We start from the raw sequence: 12279 nt of genomic DNA, 5'->3' as shown, positions 1-12279 counted from the left end.
AATCATTAGAATATCAAATCACTTCGAAATTAATTTAAATTAAATGTTTATTTAAGAGACTTTTCATAATTCATTTCTTAGATACTCTTAAAGACAGAACAATTTATTCTTTCAGTAAGTTAAAAGTTATTTAAAAATAACTTCATTGAGAAAGCTGGTAAATCAAATTATGATAATTTGTTTGCTGATTTGATATTTCATTAATTTAGTGAAATAATCTAGACAAATATAGCTTTTTTACTTTTGAATAAATAAATAGAAAATACGAAAAATGAAAGAGTTTAGAATTTTCTTTTAAAAAGTTAATTTACTAATCAAATAAATTATTAATAAAATAAAATTAGATGAAAGTTACTGAAGGAAAGAGTTTTTTTATCACTGTAAAAATTAAAGAAAATAAATCATGCTTTTGTTCTGAATATTTTTTCGCTTTGTTACTTATAAAAACCATACAAAATTTAAACACTTTTAGCTTTCAGTGCAATTAATATCAAAAAAAAATAAATAAACAATTGAAAATAAGGTAGAAAGATAAGCAAGCAAACAAGAAAACAATTAGATTGATATATTAATTAATTAATATTATGATTAAAGGATATTCATCCACTGAAATTTCGATTCAAAATTTTTTTTCAATTTATAAACTGTAAAATAATAAATAATTAAACTAAAAGATTAAAAATCTATGCTTACTTAAAGAATTAACGATTAAGCTTAAAGTGTTAGCCAAAATAGAGGAGTAGGAAACATGAGAGTAAATTTAAACTCCGTAAATCCTTACTTTCAGTACGAAACCATTTCAAAAGGCGTTAAGTAAAAGCAAGAGAATTTAAAATAATAGTTTATTTGATCATTTTTAAATAAATTCATTAAGGAAATTTGGCCTTATAATTTTTTAAATATTTTAAACTTAGGGATGAAAGATTAGGCAATAATTATAAATACACTTAAAACAGTCTTTAAAATTACAGCATGAATGATATGGATATACACAGAGTCAGTAATGCGAACAAAATTAATCTGCAAAGTAATGATTTACTTCAATACAAAAAGTTATTGCCTCCCAATTAAACTGAAAGAACGTACACCAATACATCTTCTCTCAGTATTCCATTAAATAATATTTCGCAGCAAGCAGACTAGCGTAGAAGTGATTAAATGCTGGCAATTCCTTCTATTGTTTGTTTTAATTGCTCAACAGCTCTTCATTTAAACGAATTAAAGCAACATCATGCAGATAGATGTGTGAGAGAAAATCCACAAATTGATGGATTAGATTTAAATAAAGCACTCAAACAAATAGATAATAAATTAGAAAGAATTAATGCTTACTTTGCATCACTTTTAAAAGAGTAAAAACTACTTGAAATTAAAGAAAGAAGGGCTTTAGTTTTAAAAGAAGTAATTCAGAGAGCATTGCATTGCGACAACTAATCAATCTTTACTTAACTCTAAACTGAGTTAGAATAAGAATTCCCTTCCTCATTTTCATAAATCCTCTCTGATTATCTTTCTTGTCATGCTCATCAAATCAAGAACATTATTAAACTTAAATTGTCAGTACTATCTAATACTTGCAAATCAACCTCTCCATTAAAACTGAATACTTCAAATAATAATTTTTATTTGCTCCAAAACTTCAACTCAGCTCTTCCCAGCTAAAGTCAAAGAGTGCAAAGTGAAGCCACTCCCAGAAATTTAGTTTTAAACAACACTGAAATGAATATTTAAAAACCTACATTTTCAGATCAGGGATTCCTTTCCCCTTAATCGAATTCTAAACAACTGCAGGGAATTTTAAAAAAACCTGAAGTTAATGTGAATGCTGATAGTAAAAATTTAAATCTATTCAACAAATATCTTTCTAATTAGCTATAAACAATAGTCAATGTTTAAAAAAATGAAATCAAAAATGATAATCAAAAAGGAAACACAAAAAGTATCTCTTAACCAAATCAAAGCGCCGTAAATCTGGAAAGTAATTCAAGCGCGTCTTATTATTTATTATCACAATCTAATGCTAATTTAAATTAAGTAAATAATTTTTCTACAACACAGCAAAACATAAAATACATCCCTACATTTCAAATAAATCTAAACTAATAAAATATCAATAACAATTAGTCTATAAGTAACCCTGCTTCAAGCAGTAGAAATAATTTGAATGTCAAAGACACCAGCAATAACTAATCTAAAATTTTATAAGAATACTACCAAAATTAATAAACACCTGCAAATTAAAATGCTTTATCACTGAGTACTCTCAACTAAAATAACAATTCTATCAATAGTAATCAGCTAACTTAAATGAATGGATTGAATTCTCCTTAAAGGTTTACCTTTGCAAATAATTAATCATAAACGTTTTAAAACACCATAGATACTACTAATTCGCCATATCTTTTAATTAATCAACCAAGTTTTAGCACATAGATATCTAATAATGGAAGCTAATCAGCTTCTTTAGCTGAAAAAACTAGCATGGGACAATAACAATTATTCTTTCCTCCTTAACTACATCTCAAATAAAATAGCTACGAATACACCAGCAATAATAGCACTAAATAAAGCCTATCAACAAATACACCTAGCAGTTATCAAAATAAAAATACTGAAAATAATAATAATAGTAATAGTAATATTAATATCTATAGCAGCAGGTTAGTTATGTAAAACCAGTAAAGAAGTGTTTCCCCTTAATTTAATTTGGCATAGCAGTCACTTTAGAACTAACACGATGAAAAAATTAAAAATTATTTATTAACTGATAGGATGGCAGACAAATTATCTTCGCCACAGAATAATCTATTATATCCAAAGCCATACTTTAATTCTCCTTAAGCTTTTAATAATAACCAATAAGAATTAGTATTAAAGAATATAACCTAAAATGACTAGTAGTAGCAATAATAACAGCAAGGTCGCTCGTTTAAAAGTTAAAGAATTCTTAATTTCGACATCAAAGATTTAGGTAAAATAAATGTAGAACCAAAAGCAAATAATTTTGAAGAAAGTGTAAAAAAAAGTTTAAATTCAAATAATTGTTCAACTTATTAAACTTCGATCTCAACAGACTAGGTGAGTTCTCAGTCAATTTCACTTTCAAAAAATGAATTGATAAATAAGCTGATGAAAAAGTAAAAGGATTTGTAGAATTTGTAATTGCTTTCTTAATAGTTAAAATCAACTTATGAGAGCCATCAAGAAGATTTAAACAAGGTCTACAGTATTAATCAATTCAGTAAATCCAAATCCCCAAATCCTTCTCAAAGGTAGCAGGTTTCTCATAACTCAAGTATCGCTAATTATAATAATGAAAACATACAATCCATCTTATTGAAACAGTAGATTTCCAGTAATAGTAACTCTACTGAAATTACTCAAATACTTTCTCCTGGCTATGTTGGCTCAATGAATGAGATTTTAAGTGAAGAAGACAAAAATTTGCAATCTATTTTTTACAATATATGTTTAACAGAAAAAATGAACATTCCTAAAAACCATCTTGCCCATAAATTGCCAATAAGCTTGCTTTTCAAAGAAGCTTTGGAAATGAATATCAAAGGCGAAGAATAAATGAGATATTTCATTCAGTATGCCTTCGAAAACGCCACAACCTACATTGACATAGATAAATTAAAAAAATCTAATAAAAACTAAATTTTTAAAAACAATCTCGCAAACAAGTTACTGACGTAGTTAAATTAGTGATGTAAATCAATCATTAAATCTATTTATCTATCTAATTATCTTAATAATTAAACAACAAAGAAACAAAAAATTAAAAAAACTGATAAGTATCGTTATTTCTCTAATTGAGCGTTATTTAAAATAAATAAATAAATTATATTGCTTTAAATTAATTAATGATTAAAATATTAAACTAAAAGAAATATTGTAATTTAATTCTAATTCTAATTTTAATTAATCTATCTTTCTTTCTATCTATCTATCTTTCTTTCTTTCATTCATTCATTCATTCTCTTTTTCATTTTTCATTTTGCTTTTTTATTTATTTTTTATTAACAAAACAATAAAAATTATTATTTTAGCAATCCAAATTTTGAATTTTTAAAAGCAGTTTACTCTTTTTATCACTATTTTATGCATGTTTTTGATTATCTTATTTTATAAAATCAGTAAATTTAATTAATTTACACATTTTAATCCATAAATGTCCTCCTAGAACATTATTATTTTTAATTTTTAACTAACTGTAAGCTGTGTTTAAGTATTTAAAAATTTATTAATATTGATTAGGTGTTAAAAATAAAATAAAAAATATTTTTGCTTCTTTTTTTAAAAATTCGTCAAAGATAACATAAACTGAATTGATTTATTTTTGGATTACTTTTAATTTATAATTAACTTGCAAAATATTTATTTTTACAAATTGTTAACATTTATTTTTTCAAGATTTTACATTGAATTTTTCACAAACCAATCGTATATATTCACATTAATAAAAAAATTGATTGTTTTAAGAAATAAGCTTAAATTAGTTCTAAGCATACAAAAAAAGTAATCAAAATAGCTGAAAATATTAATTTCAAAGGTAAACGCTCCTTGTAAAATTTCTAATTTTAAGATTATTTATTTATTAATTAAAATTATAAGCTGATGTAAACAATTTTTATAAGCAGAATATGACTAATTATTAATTAACTAATTTGGTTATAATTAGAAACAAAGAAATATAATTACAAATCAATTAAATAATTCTATGAACACAAACAAAGAAACAAATTTAGAATAAATGAATAAAAAGTATGGTAAGAAGAAGGAAGGATAAGGAAATAAATTATGAAATGCAATTTTTATTGATATAATATAAATATCTTTTATTATTGTTGTTATTATTTTTGTTATTAAATATGTTTAAATGGATAACAAGATAATTTTGTTTGATTGTTTGTTTGTTTGTTTATTTATTTATTTTAGTAATATTTTTCAATTAATTGAAGTAAAAGTTTCTTTTTTTTAACTATCTCAATTTTATCTTTGTCTAGTTCTTATTTATGTTGATGAAATATCATTACGATAATCTTTCATTTCAATTACACTGTCTTTTAAGAACCCAGGAGTGTTGGTTATAAAATCGTCATAATACTCCATTTAGTTTGTTTGAGGATTGAGACGAGGAGCTACTACAAAGTCAGTTTTACTATTTTTAAAAGTAGCAAGAGCTGCAATTTTATCTTCTATTGAGTCATTATAATATTTTTTATCTAAAATACGTTTGAAAGTGTCAATACCAACCGCAAATGTAGAGTTGGCTGTGTAGGAACACTTTTCGGTAAAGAGGGATCTCTTACTGATTACGATACCATATTAGAATGGTTTCAGCTAATCAGAGAAATTGCTCTCGACTTTATCGAAGATGGAACGCACTAAATGTAAAAGTGTTTCACGATCTTTGATTGCTTTGTCTGCATTTTTTAAAGGCATTTCAAAATAAATTTTGTCTCTGTTTTTTAATTTTTTAGATTCTAAAGCAATTTAAACGTGAGCCTCATGAATAGGGTTGAATGAACCACTAAAAAGTACACAATTGTCGAGATGCTGATTCACTGCAAATGTGAACTCGCCTTTGCAGTCGCTTTCATCGAAATTTTAACTTGATTATTTACGTTTTTAGAACTACTCAGTGTTACGCTTATAAATTACAATATTGTGGATAAAATCATCGTAATCTAAGTACTCAAACATGTCAAACATACGTTCCTAGAGCAAGTTGACTTTAAGATTTTTGCCGAAAAGTGACTCCCAGTCTTGAGTTTTTTCGGGACTGTAATAACGCTAAATTGAATTGAAAATAAAATCGCTAATGAGAACATCTTGCTCCTTTCTTTGATCCTTTCCATTAAGCTCATCATCAAAAGTAAGATGGAATGTTCTCAAAAAGTTCATGGACTAAATAGTCAAATAGGCTTGATTGACACGATGATGTCCTATCTATCCAGTGATTCCAATGCCAATTGGCTTATCAATCTCCTCGATTTCATTTTATCTCATCAAAATATTTTATCCTTTACAGAATGCTTCCAAAGCCATTAATTCAGCAGTTTGCTATGAAACATATTTCTCAACTAAGTTACGCTTATCGTAAACGTTACGCTTGTCAAAGAGTTCCTTCTCGAGAGAGCCTCTAGCATAGAATTAGCCACCTTCAAGCACAACCTTCGATGAGCCTGGATTGATGCAAAGCTCCTTCAATGCGTAAGAAGCACATCCAGCTGTGTGCAAGACTAACTTATAATTGAAATTTTTTAATAGCTATTTCATTTAGTTTGTGCGATTGTAATTCTCTATATTAATGGGTGAATCTGGTTAGTTCATTCCTTTTTTTATATTTGAATTTATAAATTGAACAGTTGATTATTTGAGCTTTTAAAAGTCAAATTTCTAAAATTCTGAGAAATAATTTGATAAAAATTTTTTTTTTTTTTTTTTAATTTATAATAAAAGTGTGTCATCCTACCCAAATTTAATTAGAATATTATAAATTTCACTAATTAATTATTTTATTTTTACATATTACCCTCATTCACTCACTTATTCATTGATTAATTTTTTTTCACTTCACATATCTACTTCTACAACACTAATCCCGCGTATTTGACTTAGCATACGTAATTAATAGATTTTGTTTTTCTGATATTCTCTGTTCTATTTTATTTGATTATGTGGAGTAATATTTGGCGGATTAATAAATTTACTTTCAAAGCTTAATTTCTTTTTTCTTTATTTATTCTTTATTATTTCCTTGCTTGTTCAATTACATATTTGCTGAAGCAAATTAAACAAATCAATCAAATTAGACCAACTTTATAAATAGGTAAATAAATATAACTCTTTTTAAAGTACTAGTTCATTTATAGCCATTCTAAAAAGATAAATTTTGTAATGCTAAATATTTATTTATCCTAAAAATTATTTTGGTGATAATTTTATCCTTTTTTAATACCCATAATTCGTTAAATTAGAAATTTATCTATTTGAAATCTTGATGTAACGCATAAAGTTATTCCAAAAAAATTATTTACTGAAATAATTCTATCTAAAAAATAAATCTAGCCAAAAACATTTTATTTTTAGCAACTATTAGACCATTCAATCATCAATATAATATCTGCTTAACTTTAAATTACATTTAAAATCATATTTTTATTTTAAACTTATTTATATGAGGAAATATTATTGCTAAATTTCTAAAGAAAAGAGCGAGGAAAAAAAAAGTAAAAATTTAAATAGATTGAATTTCTAAAATTAAAAAGCAAGGTAAAAAAATGAAATGTTATTACGCTAACTAAACAACTCGCAAAATAGTCATTTAAAAGTTATTTTCAAAAAACTAAAATAAATTTTTCAGTCGATTTCTAATTTATTAAAATTATTTTTTTAAATTTTATTCTTATTTTAAAAATAAATTTGATCAAAAATCCTTTTCAATTTCTCAGACTGTAACTTCTTTAACTAATTTGTTTCAAATTTTAATTAGAATTTTCTATTCTGAATTCCAAAAGAAAACAAACAAACAAATAAATCAATAAATTTGTTTTGAATATTCTTTTATAAATCTTATCAATAAATTTAGACAAATAGATAGATTTTATTTTATTTATTAATTTAAATGTTATTTAATAAAATTTTTTTATAAACTCAAAATTCTTTGGCTAAATTGCTTAATATTTTAAATATCATTTTCTATTATAAATTCAACTATAAAAGCAAATAAACAAAAAAACAAATTTTCTTTGAATAAAAACCTTTTTTAGACTTTACAATAAATTATAAATTGACTTTTTTTTACTTATTTATTTATTTGTTGGTTAAATTTTTTCAATAAAATTGTTTTTTTAACTTAAAAAGGAGAATTTAAAATTGTATAAGGTAACTCAAATCTCGATTATATTGTAATCTGCATCATTATCACCATAAATATAATTCATATGATTTATAATATAATAATAATCAGAATCATAATTGGGCTAATTAATAAAGAGATCAAGATTATTAAATAAAACAATTTCAACATATTCAAAATCTGTTTCTATTCCTTCTGTGTAAATTTGATGTTAAATTAATTCATAGGAATACATAACATTTATTTCATAGTTATTAGGGAACTTTTTATTTGCCTTCTAGCAATATAACATAGCTTTATCTGTTTGTTCGAGATTGATGTAGTTTTGAATGAGACCTTCAAAAAAGATAGATTTAGTGTTTTATATTTCTATAAGATTTTTGATAAGCTTATTGCTAATTTCATATTTTTCTAAAAATTAGTAAGTGAATGCTAAATTGAGCATTGCCATTACATAACGAGGATTATATTCAAGTGACTTTTGACAATAGTAAATGCAATCTTTATTGTTATTAAAGGAATCTCTCAAGAGCTAAGCATAATTATTTAAATTTACAAAACTTTTAGGATTAAGTTTTAGAGATTATTTCTGTAATTACTCAGCCAAATTATTTTTATCAACTCTTTAAAAGTAATAAGCAATTCTTCTCAACATCTCAAAGTCTAAATACTCAGAATTTTCAATTAATTCCATATTAACATCTTATAAACTTAATTCATCCTCATCTCCTGCTATTTGCCAGTAGTAAACAGTTATCCATGGATTGTTTGGAAATCTATTTAGCAACAATTTGATTTCTTTCATCATGAAAGAGTTACTTTTTAGAAGAAAATCATAGTACTTAATCTAAATAAAATGTGTCCTCCAATAATTATCATCAATCTTTAAGCACTCATTTAAAATATTTTAACAATCATCTGTATTTCCTACAAAGTACTGTAACATAATGATTATCAATTCTAATCGAGCATCCACATCTTTTTTATTTAATTGAAGAATTTTCTTAATATACTTCAATGCTAAAATGTAATCGTTATCATATTAATGTAGAATTTAAGCGTAAATAGATAACAATTTTATGTCATTTTCGTTTTCTTTAAGTTCACTCTCAATTCTTTTTTTCACTTCATCAATACTCTCATTATATAAAATAACTTACTTCTCAGCATAAAAAACAAGCACTTATTTATCTTTAATTTTCATTTTTGAATTCACTAAAAATTTAATAATCAAATTTTTTTCATAAAAAATCAAAGATTATTTTGATTTTCGATTAATACTTATCAAAATGAATTGTATGTGTGAAATTAATATTACTCATTTAAATATAAAAATAAAAATATTTATGTATTTATTTTATTTTCTTTATTTAATACTTAAAATAAATTTTAATAATATATTAGCAAATAAGAGTTTTATTTATTTATTTAGTCCTTGTTAATATATCAACTTGTTGATTATCATTTAATTTAAGCTATTTCTTTTCATTTATAAATATATATTATTACATATTAAGTAAATGTGTAAAAAATAATTAATAAAAATAATAAATATTTTAAATATATGATTACTAGGGATCAACATATGACCATTTTTTTCAATCTGCTATATAACCATATAATACGGTAACAATTTCTCTGATTTTTTCAGATGCTATTAAGGAGAAATTGAGGGAATAAACATATAATTTGCTATATTATTTTTGATAAAAAAAATACTTATTTATTAATTAAACACATAAATTAATATGAAATAATATTTTATTTTATTTTACATATTTTAAAATACTATTTAAATTTTACTATTAATTAATAAATAACAAATAAAGAATTTCATTTATTTTTTATTTTAAAAACATAAAATTTATTCACCAAAAATCATCAATTAAATTATTTTGAGAATAAATGTAGATTAAATTTTAGCAAATAAAGTCTAAATCGTTTTCTGATACATTTTTCGTTTTATATTTCATTGCTTAAAAAGATACAATTTCAAATTCTTCATAATCGTAAATTTAATATCCTGATGATCGAACAATCAAGTCTAAATATGAGATTAATAAATCGAATTAATTTGGAAAGAGCTCAACACTTTTTTTAGCAAAAAATAAACCAATTTTAAATTCTTAATCTTTAAAACTATTGCCAATCATCATCCGATATGCAAATTCACTTTTCTTATTTTGTCTTAATATTCTCTTGAGGTATTACAAACTGTTTGTATAATCTTTAATATCTTCATAAGTTATTACCAAGTTTTTTAAAGTGGTAAAATAGTTTGGATTTTATTCAAGAGCTTTTTTATAATATTCTATGCTTTTTTATTAATTATCTTTGTATTTAGCTATTGAGTAGGCTAAGTTATTTAGAGAATAAAATGAGTTTGGGTTTAATCTAATAGAGTATTCTTCACATAATATTGAAAAATCTTTTTCTTATTAATTTTTAGTAATATAGGCCAATCTTCTAAGCATTTCGAAATCTAAATATTCTGATTCCTTTAAGTAAGTTAAGTCTTAAATTTTATTCTATTAGCTCATATCAGTATCAATTTGCAAATAATATGTTTTAAGCCAAAAATTATTTGGAAACATCTCCAAGTATTCTATAGCTTTAGAGAGTAAAAATAAATTGCTCAATTTCATCGAGTCATAAACTTTTAATTGTATAAAGTAGATGCGCCAATAATATTTGTCCAATTCTAAACATTCCTCTAATAATGTCTGCTTTCCTGAGCTCTCTCCAACTGAATGGTATTTCATAATATCTACTAAATCTAATCTAGCATCAACATTTTTAGGATCTATTTAAAGCACCTTCTTAATAAGATTTAAAGCCAATTTATAATTATTATAATATAAATGATAGATTTATGCCATTACTAACAGAAGCTTTATATCTTTTGGTTGAGCTTTTAACTAATTTTCAACACGATTCTTTACTAAATCTATTTGATCATTGAAAGTTATAACCTATTTCTATGCATAAAATACATGAATTTCTCTAAATTCTAAAGACATTTTTAAATATTCTACTTATTTATTTTTGAAAATTTAATCTATTTTCAAGTATTATTTTAAATATGTTTGTTGATTTTAGATATTAGATAACAATAATAAAAGTAATTTAATAATAAATCTTTTTTTATTAAAGCAAAAGAATTATTATCAATTAATCAATCAACCAATAAAAATTTTGTTATTGAATATTTTTAACATATTTTATAAAAAATTATTAAAATTCATAAAAAATGAAAGAATAAATTGTTTGTTTTAAGTGTTAGGAAAAATAAATAAATATTTTAAAATGATTAGCATTTTTTACATTATGTAATTAATAATAAACATTGAAAATTTTTTAATAAATAATTTAAAAAGAAAGTATTTTGTCTTTTGAAGTTAATGCTAAAAATTAAGAGAGAGCCACTAACTAACTAACTAACTAACTAACTAACTAACTAACTAACTAACTAATAAATTAAAAATTAAATTATTTCAAACTAGTTTTTAAAATAACTAAAAAATAAATTTATCTGATAAATGAGGGTACAAGCATCCTCCCAATATAAATTTATAATAAACCACTCTCGTATAGCAATTTTATAACACCACCTACCTATTGCAACTTCATAACACCCTTTATATATTAATAAGTAGGAAAATGTTAGTAGGTTTAACATTCTATCTGAAATATTTTATTGCAATATTTAATTAAGCATTATTTTAAAGTTTATTAATCTAAAATTTAAGAATATGATAATCATAGAAAAGTAAAATTAAAATGAATTATTTAGATGAATGAATTTAAAATAATAAAAAATAAAAATATTTATTAATATCTCATCTCATCAATTCAAGAGAGCAGTTAAAGAAATATGCCTTCAATCAATAACTCTAACCTTAAGATAATTTCTAAAGTACGACTTAAAAATCTTAAATTATGATTTGCTAAACATTTATTCTTTACTAAGAATAAAAAGATAAAGTAAGGATTAGATGTGCTATTCTGAGAGTAACTTTTAATTAAATTTAACTTGCTAAATATAGTTTTATGTATATAAAAATATCAATATAAGTTCTCAATAAAATTTAAAATTAGAAAAATTTAATATGTCTCACCAATCTATCTATCACCCATCCCTATTTTCTTTACAACTTTAAATATCTATAGTAATTTAAAAATTATTGTAAAAATTTTATTTTGTTCTTAATAAATCAATAAATGATTTGTCTATTTATATATATCTATTTATCTATTTGTCTTTATATTTATTTAAAAGTAAGTTTTAAATTTTTAACTTGTTAAAATGAATGAAAAATAAATAATTAAATAAATAAATAAATAAAATGAAAATCTCTTTTTATTTTTCTAAATAAATTTAGCAAACAATCAAAATAGAATGAATGAAGACA

General features: G+C 23.1%; 4 protein-coding genes across 4 annotated transcripts; 2 read left to right on the top strand and 2 right to left on the bottom strand. All coding sequences in view use genetic code 6, as the record gives it.

The window, feature by feature from the left end:
• Window positions 1–685: 685 nt before the first annotated feature.
• Window positions 686–3711, top strand: TTHERM_00011600 (hypothetical protein; the record flags this gene model as incomplete). Its single annotated transcript, XM_001008239.1, has 2 exons — window positions 686–813; window positions 915–3711. The coding sequence occupies 2 exons, from the start codon at window positions 686–688 to the stop codon at window positions 3709–3711; spliced, it is 2925 nt and encodes a 974-aa protein (XP_001008239.1).
• Window positions 3712–5971: 2260 nt separating this feature from the next.
• Window positions 5972–6370, top strand: TTHERM_000011599 (hypothetical protein; the record flags this gene model as incomplete). Its single annotated transcript, XM_012795668.1, has 1 exon — window positions 5972–6370. One exon carries the CDS (start codon window positions 5972–5974, stop codon window positions 6368–6370), a length of 399 nt encoding a protein of 132 aa, XP_012651122.1.
• Window positions 6371–7898: 1528 nt separating this feature from the next.
• TTHERM_00011570 (tetratricopeptide repeat protein) lies at window positions 7899–9071 on the bottom strand (the record flags this gene model as incomplete). The annotated part of the gene is made up of 1 exon (XM_001008236.1): window positions 7899–9071. One exon carries the CDS (start codon window positions 9069–9071, stop codon window positions 7899–7901), a length of 1173 nt encoding a protein of 390 aa, XP_001008236.1.
• Window positions 9072–9735: 664 nt separating this feature from the next.
• Window positions 9736–10887, bottom strand: TTHERM_00011560 (tetratricopeptide repeat protein; the record flags this gene model as incomplete). Its single annotated transcript, XM_001008235.1, has 1 exon — window positions 9736–10887. The coding sequence occupies one exon, from the start codon at window positions 10885–10887 to the stop codon at window positions 9736–9738; it is 1152 nt and encodes a 383-aa protein (XP_001008235.1).
• Window positions 10888–12279: the final 1392 nt, after the last annotated feature.

The sequence above is a fragment of the Tetrahymena thermophila genome, assembly GCF_000189635.1.
Source record: "Tetrahymena thermophila SB210 genomic scaffold scf_8254803, whole genome shotgun sequence".
NCBI classification, from domain to species: domain Eukaryota; phylum Ciliophora; class Oligohymenophorea; order Hymenostomatida; family Tetrahymenidae; genus Tetrahymena; species Tetrahymena thermophila.
This window is presented reverse-complemented; position numbering and strand designations above follow the sequence as displayed.